Source organism: Odocoileus virginianus, unplaced genomic scaffold, assembly GCF_023699985.2.
Source record: "Odocoileus virginianus isolate 20LAN1187 ecotype Illinois unplaced genomic scaffold, Ovbor_1.2 Unplaced_Contig_26, whole genome shotgun sequence".
NCBI lineage: Eukaryota > Metazoa > Chordata > Mammalia > Artiodactyla > Cervidae > Odocoileus > Odocoileus virginianus.
The window spans coordinates 62,244-82,534 of NW_027224343.1; the positions used below are offsets into that span (position 1 = coordinate 62,244).

Sequence of the window (20,291 nt, forward strand, 5' to 3'; positions counted from 1 at the left end):
ATGGCCCTTAACAGAAAACAACTGTTATTGCCAACCCTTGGTTTAAGAGGAGACCCATAGTGTAGCGTGGGTTTTGTTTTTGAAGTTAGTCAATACTCTGATACTTAGACTGGTAAGATTATTGATCAGAAGGGGTCAGGGCAAGAAGTTTCCTTTCAAAGTAGTTAATGGGCTACCACTCTCTGTACCGAAGCCGGTGAAGGAGACCGGAGAGAACAGACTTGGCTGAAAGGAAACGAACAGCAGCTTCCTGGCGGGGAAACGAAGGATGGGTGCCTAGGACAGCAGCTCTGATGGCAGAGGCCGTGGACTGGAGAGCCGGACCGCATTCAGGTCCAGCCTTCGCGTCCCGACTCTGCGCCTGGGCCCCTGGACGTGCTGCTGTCTCGGGCCCCCTGAAGCCTGGGGGGCTTCCGCCAGCAGCCGCAGGGGGCCAGGGCGGCGGGGGGACGCCGGGGGGCCCCTCCTGGCCGATCTCTAAGTGTCCCCGTCTGCCCTGTGTTCTCTTGTCCGCCGGTCTTTCCGACAGTGCAGCTCAACAAGGACACGGTGTGTGAGCCCTGCCCCGCAGGCTTCTTCTCCAACACCACTTCCGCCACGGACTCGTGCAGGCCCTGGACCAAGTGAGTGATGGCGAGGGGATCAAGGGCGTCTGGATTCGGAAGAACTCCACCTCCGCTGTCTCGTCTGTTGTGAAAACAGAGTGATGCAGTCTGGGGAGGCTTCCTCGGGAAGCGAGTTTCACAGCAGACACAGTCTGTCAGCTGGGTGTGAGGGAGAGAAGCCCCAGCAGCCTGTCCTCGGACGGGTGGCAGGAGCCGTGCGCCGCTGCGGAGCTCTGATTACAGCTGCAGCTGCTTTCCCCTTCTCCAACTTTATTTAGTTGCTTATGATGCTTATCACAAGAGACTCACCAGTCTCTGTTTGCCCAGCTTCCCAGCATCACTGGTTTATTTGTTTATTTATTTATTATTTATATTTACTATTATTGTTTTTATTATTTATCACTGGTTTATTTATTTATGTGTGTGTGTATGTGTGCATTGTATATGTGCATATAGAAGCCTCCTGCTTAAGTAAATGTTTACACACTTGGGTTTTTTTTCCCACATAATGTATCCTGAAGAAAACGCACTCCACATTAACTTACTTACGTCTTTGTGGCTTTTATAACTACATAGTGTGTTGTCACAGAGATGTACCATAATTTATTTAACAAGTTCCCTTGTTGTTCAGTTGCTCCTTCATGTCAGACTTTGCGACCCCATGGACTGCAGCACATCAGGCTTCACTATCTCCTGGAGCTTGCTCAAACTCATGTCCGTTGAGTCGGTGATGCCATCCAACCATCTCATCTTCTGTTGTCTCCTTCTCCTCCTGCCTTCAATCTTTCCCAGCATCAGGGTCTTTTCCAGTGAGTCAGTTCTTCACATCAGGTGGCCAAAGTATTGGAGCTTCAGCTTCAGCATCACTCCTTCCAATGAATATTCAGGGTTGATCTCCTTTAGGATTGACTGGTTTGATTTCCTTGCAGTTCAAGGGACTCTCGAGTCTTTTCTAGCACCACAGTTTGAAAGCATCAATTCTTCAGCCCTCAGCCTTCTTTATGGTCCAACTCTCACAAGCTCCCTATTCTAGTCGTTTAAGTGATTTCCAGTTTTTTCCAGTGATAAATAAATCTGTAATGTATCATCTCACCTGTATACTATCTCACACTTATGTGAGCAAAGTTGTAGTGAAATTCCTGGATCCTTTCACTGCTTGCCTGTTGTTGAATACTCATAATCAATATCATGATTCTTTCAGTTCCCAATAAATTAATTCTCGTTAAATATTTATTGTCGGATCCACCCATCCAGGTTTTATTTTGAAAAAGATTTTCTGTGTTTTCAACTTCAAAAGGGTATTCATTTCAACTTCAAAAGTTTATCACTTAGCCATGGTAATTGGATTTGGAATCTTCTTTACTAAACACACCGGTCTGCCGTCACGGACCACGCTCCAAGAGCAGATGTCAGCAACGGCAGTAGTCACTTTCGCTCATCTCTCTGCCCACCTTAGTGTGTGTGGACAGGCACCAGGGATTCAAACGTGCAGGAAGACCTTGGTTCCTCTCCTGAATGAGCTTGCAGTCTAATGGGGTAGAATCTTTTATAGCTTTTTTTTTTTTTAAATAAGGATATGAAACCAAAGGACTTACGTACCTTTCTCTTCACAGCTGCACCATTCTCGGAGAGAGAGAAGTGCGTCGCGGAACCGATGAATCAGATGTGGTTTGTAGCCCTCTCCCACCTGCAGATCCACCAAGTGGTATGTTTAATAGAAAAGGTTGGTTGGGTAGGTGTGCCCCAGTCTAGTCAGTTCTAGATTTCTCTCGAATTACATGCTATATCCAGAGGCAGCCGTCTCTCCCTTTTCATCTCATCCTATCGTGGTCCCTGGAGAAGGGAATGGCTACCCATTCCAGTATCCTTGCCTGGAAAATCCCATGGACAGAGGAGCCTGGCGGGCTACAGTTCATGGGGTTGCAAAGAGTTGGAGATGACTGAGCAACTTCTCTATCCAAGCTCAGCTCAGTATTTCATTTTATCAGTGTTTTTTAGTTGATGATTTTCTACTGTGGAATGGATAACCAATACTTTATTCATATATACCCCCCAAAAAAGAAAGAAAATTGAGGTGCAAATATAAATTAAAATGCCCAAATATGGTACGGTAGTGGTTATCACAGCAGGATAACTATGGGAGATTTTGATCACCAACCAGAGTCAGCAACTTGGTAGAATACAATTACCATTATTTATGGAACATTTGGAGGATCCAGTCAACCTCAAGTACAGTTTCAGTGACCAACAGAAAGCGGGCGGTTAGTGTGGAAGCTGCTTGCCCAGGGGAGTGAGATGCTGTGGAGGTGGGTCCAGGCATCTCAGCCAGGAGGAGCTTCCCAACGAGGCAGGAGCGCCCTGGGTGCAGAGGCATGTTGGCAAACGCGGACTAAGAGAAGCACGGCTGCGGCTCAGACACGTCAGCAAACAGGAGGGCGTCAGAGGTTCCGGACAAGACATTACGGAGAGCAACAGTTTTTCCCATTTATTTTTGTTATTTGGAGGCTAATTACTTTACAATATTGTAGTGGTTTTTGCCATACATTAACATGAATCAGCCATGGGTGTCCATGTGTCCCCCATCCTGAACCCCCCCTCCCACGTCCCTCCCCACCCCATCCCTCTGGGTCTTCCCAGTGCACCAGCCCCAAGCACTTGTCTCATGCATCCAACCTGGACTGGTGATCTGTTTCACACTTGATAATATACATGTTTCAATGCTATTCTCTCAGATCATCCCACCCTCGCCTTCTCCTATAGAGTCCAAAAGCCTGTTCTATGCATCTGTGTCTCTTTTTCTGTCTTGCATATAGGGTTATTGTTACCATCTTTCTAAATTCCATATATATTTGTTAGTATACTGTATTGGTGTTTATCTTTCTGGCTTACTTCACTCTGTATAATGGGCTCCAGTTTCATCCATCTCATTAAAACTGATTCAAATGTATTCTTTTTAATGGCTGAATAATATTCCATGGTGTATATGTACCATCGCTTCCTTATCCATTCATCTGCTGATGGGCATCTAGGTTGCTTCCATGTCCTGGCTATTATAAACAGAGAGCAGCATTTTAAAAAGACCATTCTGAAGAGACTGTTAAAGATAACCAAGGGAATTAAAAATTGTCTTAAAAAAAGACAGAAGGAAAAGAAAGGCCAGAGCCTCAGAAACCAGGTCGTGTAAACCAAGAGTTTATAATATAAAGGTACTAGCATTTAAGTGAGCAGGTGGGGTGAACAAGATGGTTGAGCCCACACGGTGTTGTAGATGAAGTGCCTGAAACACTCTGCGGGATGGCTGTGGTTCTGTTCTCATGACCAGCAAAACCCTGGTGCCATGTGGTTATTTGGAAAGAGCTATGATAAGAGGCTCCCTTTTGCCTCCAGAGCCCATCCACCTGGAGAGTGATGTGTTCTGCAGGTGAGCAAAGGTGGAGCTGGATGGTGCGGTCAGGCCGATTAGGGTTGTTCTAGAGTGCAAGCATCTAAAGGCGGTCCTGGGCTGGCCCCCCTCAGGGCGAAGGCAGTCCGGCCGGCTTGGGCTATGTTTTTGACCTCACCCTTTCTGATGGGAGCTCCCCTCCACAAACCCACAGTCTGCCTTGGGTCCCTTCCTGCTTCTTTTATTCCATACCAACATCCTTGATTCCAGGAGTTAGTTGAATCCTGTTGTTTTTTTTGAGAAGGAGTAAAGATGAACAGTGGCCAGTGCTGTTTTCCCCGTTTTCTTCCCACACAGAACCGCAGATTTACTTGCCCAGTTTAATTATTCTGCTCCTCTTCATGTCTGTGGCTTTGCTGGCTGCCGTCATCTTCGGTGTTTACTACAGGAAACAAGGGAAAGCGCTGACAGGTATTTGTCCGTGGGTTTTGAACCTGAGTCTTAAAGCAAACATGCATCTCCAGGTGCATGCTTTGAAGATACGAATATTGCCCTCTGACTGCCTCTTTCGATCTGTTTAAACTAAGGCGAAACACACCTTATACCTGATTCATTGTTCTCTAGCAAAACAAACAAAAATCCGTTGTTCTTGTTTATGAATAAGAAATATATTTATTTATCCTAGGTGCAGGAAACTGATAAATATTGTAAAGGTTATGCATATCAGATATACAGGGGTTGCATGTAACCTAGAATACATTTTTAATTACATAATTAATTAAAACAATATGTTCAGGTAAATGGCAGATGGAAAGTTTTGACTGAGTGGTTACCTTGAGAAGTGAATTTAAAATTCTGAAAACAAGTTGTCTTATATTCAGTAAGATGCAGGTGCTCATTCTTAGATGAATAATCAAGTGTCATCATGTTTATTGGGAATGGTTTTCCACCAAAATATTGTTTGATGGTATCTTTTAACATCATATCCTGTTTGACTTTTATACTCCAAAGCTAAAACAGTATAATTTTTAAGAAAGGTTTCTTAACCCTTAAACCATCACTAGGTTTCCTAAACTGCCCCTGATCTGTTTAACTTTTTGTTTATCCTGGAGAGCAGCTTATTGACAGTGTTGTGATAATTACCGGTGGGTACCAAAGGGGCTCAGCCATACTCGTACTTTTGAAGCACCTGTGGTCTCACCGTCCTTCCCCATTTTCAGCTGCTCGCTTGTTTATTGCATCCGCCTTTGCTGTGGTTCCATCAGTTCTCCCACCGTCACATCCATGGACTTCACAAAACCCTGCATATCTTACCGTTCCCATTAACATTCCAATACCTAACGTAACCCTGATCAATCAAAAGACTAACAGAAGAGGGCAGATGTGATTGAAGATGCCAAGCGTTAAGCAGAGAGCGAAGGGGAGAAGTTGGACTTCCCTTTTTTAAAAGTCTCTTCCCTGTTGAATATTGTTATTCAATGCAGCTTCACCTCTGCAGCATCAGACGTGGAGATCTGAATAACGCATGTTCAAAGATGCTGACAGATTGCTGGCTCATTGAGTCATGTTTTCATGAGATAAACAGACTTCTGATGTTTAATTCTTTAGTTTTTGTCTCTGTCATAATCTCTTCTGGCCATAGCTTACGAATGCCAAGGGCAGTGGGCCTGCCAATCAGTGAGTCGGGATGTGTGACTGTCTGCTTCCTCTTCATCCCTTCATTCAACACGTGTTTATTGGTCACCAGTGTCTGGACAGACACTTGTCCTCATGGAGGAGGCTTCTCAGTGGGCAAGGCAGGCGTTTTGCCCAGAGTGAGGCTGAGTGTGGAAAGGGGGGTACAGAGCTTCAGGTGACAGAGTTGTTTGTCCAGCTTTGTGGTCAGCCAGGACCTCCCAGGGGAGCTAAGATCTGAAAGACAAGTTGGATTGCACTAGCCCTAGGGAAGACAAGAGAATTGCATCTTTGGAGGGAGCAGGGCGAGCTGGGGGGGGGGTTGGAAAGTTGGTGCAGCTGGAGCAGAGAGTGAGAACCAGGGTGAAGTGAACCTGGAAAGGGCGGCACACCCTGGTGGTGCAGCCTTGCAGGTGCAAAGGAGGGTGTTCCCATCCTGAGCAGAGGGAAGGAAACCAGTCCTGTGGGGTTAGTACTTGGCTATTTGACTAATTAAAACAAATTTAGGGTTACAGTAGGAGTGGATGCAGACCCACCAGTAAGGAGGGCTTTTGCAATCCTCTAAGAGAGAGATTATCATGAGTTATCAGTAATCACTGCAGATGGTGACTGCAGCCATGAAATTAAAAGACGCTTAACTCCTTGGAAGGAAAGTTATGACCAACCTAGACAGCATATTAAAAAGCAGAGATGTTACTTTGTCAACAAAGGTCCATCTAGTCAAGGCTATGGTTTTTCCAGTAGTCATGTATGGATGTGAGAGTTGGACTACAAAGAAAGCTGAACGCTGAAGAATTGATGCTTTTGAACTGTGGTGTTGGAGAAGACTCTTGAGAGTCTCTTGGACTGCAAGGAGATCCAACAGTCCATCCTAAAGGAAATCAGTCCTGGGTGTTCATTGGAAGGACTAATGCTGAAGCTGAAACTTGAATACTTTGGCTACCTGATGTGAAGAGCTGACTCATTTGAAAAGACTCTGGTGCTAGGAAAGATTGAGGGCAGGAGAAGGGGACGACAGAGGACGAGATGGTTGGATGGCATCAACGACTCAATGGACATGAGTTTGTGTAAACTCCGGGAGTTGGTGATGGACAGGGAGGCCTGGTGTGCTGCAGTTCATGGGATCGCAAAGAGTCGGACACAACTGAGCGACAGAACTGGAGGCTGAACGAACTTTTTGGCCAACCCAATGTTCAGCTTTACATAGATCAAAAAGTTATTTTTTGATAAAGAAGAGGAACATGCCTTCATAGTCTTTAAACTGATTGATTTTCTTTATGTTTTCACTCTCAGGATCTTTTACTCACAAATTTGCAGACAAGTGTGTTTAAAGATAATATTGAACTGACATAAAGGTCAATAATACTGATTAGAACTGGGAAATAATAATATGAAGCCCTTATCTTTACTTTGTTTTTCTAGCTAATTTGTGGCACTGGGTCAATGAGGCTTGCGGCCGCCTAAATGGAAATAAGGTAAATTTAAAAGTCTAAAGTGCCTCCTTTAAATACTGTTAATAATTTGGGGAAATTCCCTGGTGGTCCAGTAGTTGGGATTCTGTGCTTCCACTGCAGGAGGCTTGGGTTTGATCCCTGGTCGGGGAATTAAGAGCCTATCCATGGAGGGTGTAGGTTGCTATAGCTATTATTAGTCAAATATTAAGCCAAATTGTGACTGAGTAAGGGGGTGGGACCTCACATCCCAGGACTGATCCCAATCCTAAATGCTGTTTTCTTTGCATTTCATTCTGTTTCGGTCATCTCTGTACCCTTGTATTATTTACATTGTTATTTTAGTACCAACCTCGACTGCCCAGGACAGACCCCTAGGAGAGAAGAGTGGTCACATTCCTTTCCTTTGTAGTTATTTTGGTGGCTTTTAATTTGGGTATGACTTCAACATTGTAGGAGAGCAGTGAGTAGTATAAAAAACTTCATCATGCCCTCTACTCAGAGCCAGCAACTGTTTATATGTTCACAATGATTTATTATTTGCTCTCCATATGTGTATCTGGGCTTCCCAGGTGCTGCTAATGGTAAAGAACCTGCCTGCCAATGCAGGAGACTTAGGAGATGTGGGTTCAATCCCTGGGTCAGGAAAGATCCCCTGGAGGAGGGCACAGCAACCCACTCCAGTGTTCTTGCCTGGAGAATCCCGTGGACAGAGGAGCCTGGCGGGCTACAGTCCATGGGGTCACAGAGAGTCGGACACGGCTGAGCAACTGAACACAGCATCGCGTGTGTCTATGCGTGTGTATATTTTTTTCTCTGGAATCTTTTCAGAGAGGTAGACATCATGCTCCTCCATCCTTAAATACTCCCATGTGAGTTTCATCATAAGGACATTCTCTTATGTAATTATAGTACATTTATCACAATCAGAAAACTTAGCAGTGGTGTAACACTATTATATAATTTACATTTGATCTTAACAATTTCAGGAATTATCCCATTATATGCTTTTTAGATCTAGTTTCTTGGGTATTCTGTTGTGTTAGTCGCTCAGTCATGTTTGACTCTTTTCCACGCCATGGACTGTAACCAGCCAGGTTTCTCTGTCCATGGGATTCTCCAGGCAAGAGTACTGGAGTGGGTTGCCATTCCCTTCTCCAGGGAATCTTCCCAAACTCGGTTCTCCTGCATTGCTGCTGGATTCTTTACCAGCTGAGTCACCACCCTGAATTCATACTATTGCTCTAATTCCAGTCCCAGCACTACAGGATGCATTGTAGTCTTTCCTTATCTATGCTTCAATCTTCCCTTCTCCGTAGCAGGAAACCCCGTTATTCTCAATATATTTACTCATTTACTCAATTCCAGAATACACAAACAGTAGTTTCAGAATTACTAAGCCATACCATAGCAGAAAACAAAGTTGCTAACTAGAATTCATTATTTATGGGTGTTTTAAAAACGGAGATTGAGAGCACAGGCGAGACCCAGTGCTCCGAAATCACTTGAGTCAGCTCCCTCCCTTGCGTGGATGTAAACAGGCCGCCCCCTTGGAAATGCAGTCCGAGTCTTCTGTTTCTGGTTGGGCTCTATTTGAGGGTTCCCCCCGCCCCCTAATCTTCAATAACCCAAATAGAGCGCAGCAGTGAGCATTCCATCTGTACTTACTATGGTGAAAATGATTACCATAAACACCGTTTTCAGCCGCATTTAGCAGAACCACGTTCTAACGCTGGTATTAACGCTCTGCCTTCTGAATTGAAATCAGCAGGAGTCCGCAGGCAACAGTTTCAGCTGCACTCACGCGGAGGCCAGCAGCGCACGCGAAGTCTGTGAGGGTGTCTTCCTGCTGACCCTGGAACAGAAGGTGTTTCCTGAAGACACGTGCCGTCCGGAGGCGGGGGGCGCGTGCGCAGCGGCCTGTCCACCCCGGGGAGACGCCGAGATGCTCTCCTTGGTCAGCGAGATCGAGGGGGACCCCTTCAGGCCAGTGCCCACGGAGGACGAATACACGGACAGGCCCCCCCGGACCGCAGACTCCATGGTGGTCCTCACCCCGCCTGGGGGCCGGTCGCCCTTCCCCGAGCCCCTGGAGGTGGGCGAGAACGACAGCTTCAGCCAGTGCTTCACGGGGACGGACAGCCTGGGGGGCTCCGAGAGCCCCCGCCTCCCCGCGCCCCCCTGCAGGACTGCGTGGAGGCCCGCGTCCCCCGAGAAGTCCTTGCACGGAGAAGCGGGGGGCGGCCGCTGCCCGCACTGGGCGGCCGGCGCCCGCTCTGCCGACGGCTGTGCAGGCTGCGGGGACCCGGCTGGGGGGGACCCGGCGCCCGGACTGGGGACCCCCCCGAGTGGACCCTTGCCCCAGTGCGCCTACGGCATGGGCCTCCCGCCCGCCACAGACCCGGCCGAGGCGGGGGGCCAGCCCCCAGACGGGGCCACCGCCGAGCTTCCCGGCCCCGCGAGGGGGGGCCCGGGTGACCAGCCGCCTGCCTCAGGTAAGTGACCGCAGGCTCTCCCTCCGGGCAAAGGCCTGGCTCCTTCCAGGGTCTGCGCGCCATCACCGCCTCTCGGTGAGCAGGGATGCACAGTGGGAAACACCCGCTCCTGCTTTCTCCTGAGAAGCCTCCGCTGGGTGGGTTTCCGCTCACTCCGCACTTCGGGTTTGTGGACTGTATCCTCTCTCTCCCTGTGGGCTATCTCTCTCGGTTTACACGTGTCTCGTGCCCTTTGCCTTCGGGCTCCTCACGATGGGGTTAGACCTCAAATCTCAGCATTGAGCCCTGAAGACAGTGTCAACATTGACCTCGGGGCTGGCTGAAGCCAAGGCATTCCCTCAGATTTCTGGATTTTTTTTCCTAAAGCAACCTAGGCCTCAAATCCCACCCCAAAAAACTCATAAATTTCAGGACAACAAACAAAACTGTCTAGTTAATCCTTCAGTAATGAGTGTTTATTGAGGGTAGTTCGTTGATTCTGGACCAAATTAATGAGGCAGTAGCTATCCTTTGATGCTTTTTAGGAGAAGCCTCTTTTATAGTCACTGCATAGGATGTATTTATGGAACCAGGAGGATGGTTTTACAATTTAAAATCATGATGGAGATTTATTGCTGCACCACTGCTTGAGCACAAATGACCCACCAGTTGTAATATTATAGCTTCTTTCTGCGAAGGTAAAACACCCTCTATTTTATTATGTAGTTACAAGGAACTTTGTCACTTATGCCGAGGACTTCCTCTGGCTCTGGAGATTATTTGCTGTGTTATGGGAAGCAGGGAGGTCAGAGATCTCTTCCAGAAATTTCTCAAAGCTCTAGACACTCTCGCCAGAAAAATAAATATATGAAAAGTGAAGTGAAACTTCACTTAGTAGCTCAGTCGTGTCTGACTCTTTGCAACCCCATGGACTGTAGCCCGCCAGGCTCCTCTGTCCATGGAATTCTCCAGGCAAGAATACTGGAGTGGGTTGCCATTTCCTTCTCCAGGGGATCTTCCCAACCCAGGGATCAAACCCGGCGGGTCTGCTGAATTGCAGGCAGATTCTTTATCATCTGCGCCAAAGGGGAAGCCCTACGAATATATGAAAGTGAAAGTGTTAGTTGCTCAGTCGTGTCCAACTCTGCAACCCCATGGACTGTAGCCTCCCAGGGCTCCTCTGTCCATGGGATTCTCCAGGCAAGAATACTGGAGTGGGTTGCCGTGCCCTCCTCCAGGGAATCTTCCCAGAACATCGCAGGCAGACCTCACCATCTGAACCATATGCACGTGTACCCTTTAAAGGGCTTCACAGCCTCCTCCCCTCTGCAAACCCACAAAGCCCAGTCAGGGACACCTTTCCCCTGGATGCTCTAGCTGTCCTGCCTCTTTTAGACCGCCAGCAGGTCTAGCAGCCGCTCTCAGAATTGTTTATAACCACGAGGCAGCCCCATCGGGCCCTGAGTGGGGACCGCTTTGTCTCATGCTGGCGATGACGCCTGGCTTATTGAGTTAGGGATGAATTTGAATCTGTTTTGCGGTTTGGCTGTACCTACCCAGACTCACTGCTGTGTCAATGATCGATCAGCTCTCAGTCAAACTGAAAGAGGGAGATAAGCTGGGGGTATTTTTCAAAGAACCCTGATGTGTTTTTCCTTCCAAAGACCTCAGCTTTTTTCTTTTTTCAAAGATTTTAAGTGATTTCCATATCTAAAAGTTTGGCTCTGTGGTTCGTTTGTGTGGGTCTCTTTCTTTTTTGGAGGTGACTTTTCTTTCCACTGGTTGGACACACACATAAAGCCCGAGGGCTTGGGCTGGGAAGGGAGGGCGGAGCCTCCGCGGGGCGGGGCCGCGTCCCTGACGCTCCGGAAGAGCGCTTCCTCGGTTGTGACGTCACGAAGGTGACGTCGCTGCCGTGTGAAAGGCGGACGCAGTTTCTAGGAAGAACAATGTTAGCCAAAGAGAAAGGGATCATTTATTTTCCCTTAGTGTGACACCAAAATGGCAGATCTGAACTTTCCTGTAAAGAGTTAAAACAGCGGCTATCTCTGTTTTTAATCCTTTATTTCTCTCCAGCACTAAACATCTAAGCATGGAAAAAGAAAAAAAAATGTAGCATCCACTAAGTGGTGTTAATTTGCAAGAAGTTGACACTGCTTTTTCTGTCTCAGTCTGGTGCTCGGCCATATAAAACATCCGTGGAGCGTTGCCAGGAGGCGGGCCAGATTCACGTTCGCCTGAGGAGCAGCCAGACTGAGTTTTGAGGCTGTGCTCTTGCCTCTATAATTACTTCTGCATGGAATGGCCTCCTGGTTCCTGGTCCGATAGCGCTTTCTCAGTGCTGCTCCCCCCACCTCCTCCCCCACGGCTGTGCCAGGTCTTAGCTGTGGAATGCAGGATCTTGAGTTCTGTCATGGTCTCCCTGCGTTGAGATCAGGGAGCCTGAGCCACTGAACCACCAGGGAAGTTGCTCATTAGTGCTGTGCTGTGCTTAGTCATCAGTCAGTCGCGTCCGACTCTTTGTGGCCCCAAGGACTGTAGCTCACCAGGCTCCTCTGTCCATGGGATTCTCCAGGCAAAAACACTGGAGTGGGTTGCCATGCCCTCCTCCAGGGATCTTCCCGACCCAGGGATCAAACCCAGGTCTCCCACATTGCAGGCGGATTCTTTACTGTCTGAGCCACCAGGGAAGCCTATTATTATTTTTAAAAAAGAAAATTCACTTGCCTGTTCCAAGTCTTAGTTGTGGCTTGTGGGATCTAGCTCCCTAATCATGGATCAAACCTGGGCCCCTCGCATTGGCAGCAAGGTGTCTTAGCCATTGGACCACCAAGGAAGTGCTTCTTTACTACTTTTTAAAAATTGTCATGATTTATGTTCTATAAAAATGTGTGAAAGAGGATGGTGCTTGGGTGAAAGTTATGAGTGGGCTTAATCCTAAAAGGCACCTTCTCAGGACTTGAGGGAGATAACCTTTTTATTGGCTTTTGGATTTGTTTGTGTGAGTATTTAAAAAGAAAAAAAAAAAAACTTGCAACCAAATCAAGTGGTTTTCGCAGAAACGACAGGTCTGGACACTTCCTCAGTGGGAAAAGTACCTTCTTGGCACCCAACTGCCTTTTGCAGATGATGATAGCTCTTCAAACAGCTCCATAAGCATATCTTTCAAAAACAATACCCGATGGTAAGTTTATTTTAGCTGTGTTACAACTCTGAAAGAACAGGGAGGATTATCAGCCAAAACCAGTGAGGGGGGAAAAACACACTGTGGTCGCATTTTGTGTAACCGTGTCCTAATTTACGTCTTAAAGTCTCCTGATGACATGATGGTGGTTACCTTGCTGACAAGCTCTTTCACCTGGAGTTTAGAGGGTTCTGTGTCTAGAAAATCATTCCACGTGGAAGAAAGAACAGCTTCTGGTGATGCAAGTGTCACCAGTTGGCCAGTGACTTGATTCTGGCTCCTGAAATGATGTAATTGGTTCAGACACTTCTCTGCTGGAGGGAGGTGTTTCTTCACGGGGCTCACAACAATTCTTCGTGAGCACAATTAACAGTTCTTCATGAGCACCAGCTACACGATTCTCTATCGAGTCTTTTACTGAGGTCCTACTGAGACGTGGAAACTTGGAAAAGCTTGGTAGTAGGGGTGGGCACCAGGGAGTGGACAACATGAAAAGAATCAATAATCTGAGAAAGTGTGGCCCCCCGCATGGACCCCTTAGCCAGCTCACCCACCTCTGCCTGGCCCACGCCGCCCAGCCCCTTTGGCGGGAACCTCTCCCCTTCTGCTCATGCCCACCCGCTTCCCTCCCTGTGGCCACCTCCTCCCTGCCCTGTGCCCTTTCCAGAGCACCCAGTGCCTCCTGACCTTCACGTCCCTGCTCAGATTGTGTCCGACTCTTTGTGACCCCATGGACTGTAGCCCGCCAGGCACCTCTGTCCATGGTTTTCCCGGCAAGAAGACTGGACTGGGTTGCTATTTCCTCCTCCAGGGGGTCTTCCCGACCCAAGGACTAAACTCGAGTCTCTTGCACCTCCTGCATTGCAGGCGGATTCTTTAGCACTGAGTCACCAGGGAAGCTCAAATGCTGCTTCCTAAACGAGGGCAACTCCCCGTCTGTGCCCCTGGCAGCCCCTGGTAGTAACCCGGCATCTTTCTCACTGAGCCCATGATACCCACACCTTTAACAACAACCATCTCGAGGCAGCCATGGCCAGCTAGTTGGTAAAAGTTCCCATGACCGTCACCATGCCTGACCTTCCTAGTCTCTCCCGAGGCAGCTTACTCACCGTATAAATGAATACATGTCCATAAGCTCACTCATTCATTTATCCAGTCGTGAATAACTAGAGGAATGAGAACCCGTAGCTCCAGCTTGTTCCCTGACTTCCTCTCAGTCTCCCACATCTCCCGTCTGTCCTGGGGGTTGGGGGCTGGGCAGGGGATGGCGGGACTGCCACTAGCTATCCTGGGTAGGCTTGGGTGTCCTGGGCGGAGGAGGCAGATGTGGCAGAAGTAAGGATGCTGGTCCATCCAAGTGGTACAGACATACCCAGGCTCAGGCCTGGGAGCCTGGGACACTGGAGGATGAGGGGGCCCCCCCACCCCCGACTCCCAGGCCCCACTCCGTCCTGAAACGACTGTTTTTGACCTTCCACTTCCATCCTGTGAGACAGATAAGGTCTTCTTACCCCAGTTTTCTTCCCCTTTCTCCCCTCCCCTCAAGCAAAGAACACTTCTCTGTTTCTAGCTTGCTTCTCTTTCCTGCTGAAATGCCATCCACTAACTTGTATTGATGTTGGAAAAGTGAAAAGTGTTAGTCACTCAGTCGTGCCCACTTTTTTGCAACCCCATGGACTGCAGCCCACCAGGCTCCTCTGTCCATGGGATTCTCCAGGCAAGGATACTGGAGTGGGTTGCCATGCCCTCCTCCAGGGGATCTTCCCGACCGGGGATTGAACCCTGGTCTCCTGCACTGCAGGTAGATTCTCTGCTGTCTGAGCCACCAGGGAAACATTGTTTACCTGAGCCGCATGTTTGACATTTAGCTAAGTATTATGGGAGCAGGTATTAGCTCAATGACTCTGTAAGTTAAAAATACTTTATAGTTCAGTTATTTGGTAATAAAATTCAGCATTCATTGGTGCTAAAAGTCAATGCATTATTTTAAAATATATGAAAATTTTGTTCATTATATGCTCTCATTTAGCCCTGCTTGCCTTCTTTGTGTTCTAAAGAGGCTCATTTTGGAAAAGGTTTCATTTATGAGCCATTCTAAGTAATTTTCAAGCGTGATTCAGAATGGAACTATTAAATCCTGCTTCCCTTCCCGTATCATCATAGACCCAGTTTCTTCCAAATGCCTGAAACAGATCTTGCATTTCCATAAAAAGGAAAATCACATGAGAAGCATATGGGTTAAATATAAAATATGTTTTTAAAAAATTCCAGAAGAACCCAATATAGCTTGGGTAATTTGAGTGTGTTTGTGTATATTTTTAGTTCTTTTCCTTGGAAGAAAATCTACATGACAATTAGGTGATAATATTTGCTATGGTTCTTGTGATTTAATATTCATACATCATGCATTTTAAACAACATAATAAGCCTTTGAGGAGACAAGCAATGGCATTACCTTGCTTTAAAATGTAAATTCTCTCAGGGATTGGGTTCTTACAAGGAAGTTTATTCTCTCTGCCTGAGAAATAGTGATTCCATGGAGCTTGCTATGCAAACCAGGGAGTTCACAAAGTATAAACATCTTTCTGGTCGCGATAAGACACTTTATTTGTTCATTGTTTCTGTTGACTTAAAATGCTATTTTTAACTCTGTCAAGTGACCTGAAAATTTTTCTAGCTAAGCCACATTAAATATTAATGTTGAGCCAACCAACCAGTTTTAAATGTTAGAAACTTCAGATTTTCTAATTTAATGACTTCTCTGTGTGGTCCAGTGGTTAGGACTCCATGCTTCCAATGCAGGGGGCCGGGGCTCAATCCCTGGTCAGGGAACTGTACACCACATGCTACAACGAAGACCAGGTACAGCCAAATAAACAAATAAATATCCAGAAAATTAAAAGTCAAAACTCTCATGTCATACTGGTTCTCAAAGCATCCATTTAGACAGCCTTCACAGAGAAGTCTAACAGTCGCTTTGTGTTAAGAGACATATTAAGACTGTTCTGACATCCTGACGGTTGCATTTTTATCAGTGATATCAGAGGTATGAAAGTTGGACCATAAAGAAGGCTGAGCACCAAAGAATTGATGCTTTTGAATTGTGGTGCTGGAAAAGACTTGAGAGTCCCTTGGACAGCAAGGAGATCAAACCAGTCAATCCTAAAGGAAATCAACCCTGAATATTCATTGGAAGGACTGATGCTGAAGCTGAAGCTCCAATACTTTGGTCACCTGATGTGAAGAACCAACTCATTGGAAAAGACCCTGATGCTGGGAGAGATGGAGAGCAAGAAGAGAAAGGGACGACAGAGGAGATGTTGGATGGCATCATTGGCTCCATGGAGATGAATTTGAGCAAACTGGGAAACTGGAGAACAGAGGAGCCTAGCATGCTGCAGTCCATGGGGTCGCAAAGAATTGGAAGTGACTTAGCAACTGAACAACAAAGTCAGAGGTTTGTGTTGCCAGGTGCTGGCTGAGTTTGGCTCCCCTGGTGGCTCAGACCGTGAAGAATCTGCCTGTAATGTGGGAGCGCCAGGTTCGATCCCTGGGTTGGGAAGATCCCCTGGGGAAGGGAATGGTAACCCACTCCAGTATTCTTGCCTGGAGAATTTCATAGACAGAGGAGCCTGGAGGGCTACAGTCCATGGGGTTGCTGAGAGTTGGAACTGGATGAGCAACTAATGCTTACCTTCTTAGTTCCTCACAGAAATTCTATGGGCACATTCCTCACCCAGGACCACACAGTGAGTCAGCAATGAAACCACAACTCACACATCTGATTCTGAAGCCTGTGCCTTGAACCATGGCACTGTCTCCCTATAAATCAGTGCCAATGATACTGATTTCATTGGTTTATCGTGCACTGGAGAATCCTCAGTGAGCCACAGAATACAGGCAAACTTGGGCTGGGATCACTGGCTACTCAGGTTGAGCGAGGGGCAGTGGCCAGGCCAGGCCCAGAAGTTTCCATGGGAAGAGACGCTGGTGTCTGTGTGAAGAGGTGAAGGCTCCCCTGGCCTGAGTCCCCTCTGTTGCAGTGACCGATTCTTTGGTGAGGAAAGCTCTTTCTTCCACATGCGTCCAACCTCATCCTGTTTTGCAAGTAAAATAAAGTTGAAATAAATGCCAGGGGCCGCGATGATGGGGGGAAAGCTGGCAGAAAGACAGCTTCAGACAGTGAGGAAGAGGGAAGCAACTGGCCTGGTTTAGCTTGTATTCCCAGAGGTCTGTGGCTTGTACGTGTGTGCTCAGTCACTTTAGTCGTGTTCCACTCTTTGTGACCCTGTGGACTGTAGCCTACCAGGCTCCTTTGTCCATGGGATTTCCCAGACCCCTCCTCCAGGGTGTCTTCCTGACCCAGGGATCAAACCCACATCTCCTGCATCTCTTGCATTGCAAGTGGATTCTTTACCTGCTGAGCCACCGAGGAAGCCCCTGTGGACAACTGGGACCTATAAAGACCTCAAGTCTTCTTAAGGCATCTTGGACAAGTCTCATGCACCCCATTCCTTCTTCGCATCCCCTCCTTACCAGCCACCAGCAAGAGAAAAGTCTCCCTGGACATCAGAACAACCTGTCGCGCTTGGTTTGGTTCTCAGTGGAGAGAGCTACCCCTTCCAGGGCTTGCACCAACTGCAGAAACCACAGCAACCATGCAGCACCCACTGTGTGGATATGGAGTCCTATTGCCTCGCCATCCCAGGGCCTCGCCCTCTCAGGTCCGTTTGCATGACCGTGTAAAACCCGCCGAATGGTAGAAAGCAGATCTTAAGGAATGATTACTTGTAGGCAAGGACAATTCTGGACTGAGGCATAACACAAGATAAGGATATCCCAACTCAGTCAAAACCTTGACCTACTCTCAGACTTCCTTGGTGGTCCAGTGGTTAAGGCTCTGAGTTTCCAATGCAGGTGGTGCAGTTTTGATCCCTGGTCTGAGAACTAAGATCCCATATGTTGCGTGGTCCAGCCAGAAAAAGAAAGAAAGGAACCTTGACCCACTGTAGTGTGACATCCAACTCACAGCTAACCTGCATGATGAAAAACAAGATAGTGGGGTAATTTGTGCAGAATTACTCAGATGAGTGTTCAAACCAGAGATGGTTAGAGTGATGGATCACTTCAGCAAAGAAAACAAAAGTTGGTTAGATATCTAGAGGTAGGTGCCCTTTCAGACTTCAAGATCAGTTGAAATCCTTCAACAAGACAGCAGTGGAAAAATAACATGACTGCTCAAGACATTTCCAAGTTCCCTTTTTTCCTTGAGGGTATCATGAGCACAGCTATTAGATTCTGGGAGTAGTAATGCCAGCCTTGTACCTGTGAAAAATTCTGTTATTTCCCAAGTGTCTTCCAAGCCACCATCTCATTCGACCCTCTGCCGTCCTGCCTGGTATTCACGCATTCCTATATCCATTCATTTCACATTTATCATATGCCTGCTCTGGCGGCTGCACCTTGCCATGCTAGCTGGGCTTGAATATTGATGCTTGTTTCATAAAGGAGCAGACCACGCTGTTAGATGGTTTGTCCCAGATTCCACAGCGAGTTGGGGCCAAGCTGGGGGAGGATCAGGACTTCAGAGCCTGTCGGCTCCTCCGTCCCAGCCCCGTTTCTGGCCCTCCTTGACTCGGGCAGCCACTGAAACCAGCATCCCGCTAGTCACATGTGCTTTCTGCTCTTCAGGGAGTGAGACACCACTCTAAGCAGCCCAAATCTTTTTGCTATCGAAGTTGAGCGGCTGATACTAGCACGCCATTGAAATTAGTACATTACTTATTGTAAACATGGTATATTCTAAATTGGAATGGAATGTTTATGGCATACATGGATCACTTTTTATTTCTCTCTTTGACTTTTGTGTTAACTAACTAGTGATCCCTCAAGTAGGAAGAGTTCTCTTACTTTAGTTATCATGTTCATTCATTCTGCTGCTGCTATGCTATGGTAGGAGCCCTTGTATCAGGCTTGGTTAGTTACTGAGTTACTCGAAAAGTCATTTACAAGTTCATATCTTAAACATCTTTAACTTAAAACATATAACTTATATTCACACATCGACTTTTTTTAGTACAAGGACATATGTGTTGGTTGATTATAGTTTCCTGAGCCTTTTTCACATTAACCACACCATCATAATTTCCAATTTCTGTTTCTTTAGTGGGGAATGAGAAATCATAGATCTTTGCAGAACAAATTTGAGTGTAAACTCCTTCATTTTTAAAGACTCGTTTTCTTTTTTTAACAGATGCCTTGTCCAGTTCAGTAGCTTGTTGATGTCTTTTGTGTTTTGTGGCTCACATTTATTTGGGTCATTGCAAAGCATTCACTTTAGTTTTCTTAGAAACATTTGCCTTTTTTCACACTTACATTTCACAACTTTACACAAAGACAGACCTTGGGTATATTATAGGTTCAGTTCCAGACCACCGCAATAAAGCACGCATCACAGTAAAGTGACTCACATGAACTTTTTGGTTTCCCAGTGCATATGAAGTTGTGTTTACACCATAACGCAGTCTATTAAGTGCGATAGCATGTCTAAAAAACAATGAAGATACCTTAAAAATACTTTATTGCCAAGAAAATGCTGACATTATCTGACATTGCAGGGTTGCCACAAACCTTCAATTTATAGAAAACCCAGTGTGTTCAAAGCAGTGTAAACTCAAGCAAGAAAATAAGGTATGCTTGTATTTAATTAGATTTCATGAATTCAACTAGTTAAAAACAGACCTGAGAACTTGGTAACTGGGGCAGCAGAAATACATCAGCATACTGGAGAGTAGACCCCTAGCTTAGGGTGTGCTGGATTATGAGAACATGTTTCTTAATTGTTATTTCGTGTTGGAGTTCAGCTTTATTTGCACTGCTGTGTAGTTTCAGGCGGACCGCAGAGTGACTCAGTTACACGTGTGCCCACTCTTTTTCAGATTCCCCTTCAGGGCATTGCAGAACATGAGCAGGGCTCCCTGTGCTCTGCTGCTGGCCTTCGCACGGCAGTGCCAAGGCCCCGGTCATGCCCTCCCTCACCGTCCCCTTTGCTAACTGTTTTCTGTGAGTCCGCTCCTATTTTGTAAGCAGGTTCATTTATATCCTTTTTTTTTTTAAGATTCCTCATATAAGTGGTATCATATGTCTTCCTCTGACTTGCTTACTATGATAATCTCTAGGTCCATCCATGTTGCTGCAAATAACATTATTTCATTCTTTTTAATGGCTGAGTAATATTCCATTGTATATATGTACCACATCTTCTTTATCCATTCCTCTGTTGATGGACATTTAGTCTGCTTCCATGTCTTGGTTATTGTAAACAGCACTGCAATGAACATTGGGGTGCATGTATCCTTTTGAACTATAGTTTTCTCTGGATATATGCCCAGGAGTGGGGTTGCTGGATCATGTCTGTATGTTTTAGAGGGAATGGAGAACGTGGGTCAGTCTGGCTAGTTGGTGAATGGAATACTAGCTGGCCTTCCCTAAGTTGCTTGGGGAATTAATAAATAAATCCCC

At 46.7% G+C, this 20,291-nt stretch overlaps 1 protein-coding gene across 6 annotated transcripts in view; it reads left to right on the top strand.

Moving 5' to 3' along the window:
• The window catches only part of TNFRSF11A (TNF receptor superfamily member 11a), a 61,077-nt gene that overhangs the window by 36,691 nt on the left and 4,095 nt on the right, over positions 1-20,291 (top strand). For 3 of the 6 annotated variants that reach the window (XM_070464497.1, XM_070464498.1, XM_070464503.1), the window contains exons 5-9: positions 530-623; positions 2,219-2,328; positions 4,345-4,458; positions 7,084-7,136; positions 8,881-9,607. In XM_070464497.1, the coding sequence (XP_070320598.1) occupies positions 530-623; positions 2,219-2,328; positions 4,345-4,458; positions 7,084-7,136; positions 8,881-9,607 (1,098 nt within the window). The remainder of the gene's footprint in view (positions 1-529; positions 624-2,218; positions 2,329-4,344; positions 4,459-7,083; positions 7,137-8,880; positions 9,608-20,291) is intronic. The other 3 variants (XM_070464500.1, XM_070464501.1, XM_070464502.1) reach the window with 3 other exon arrangements.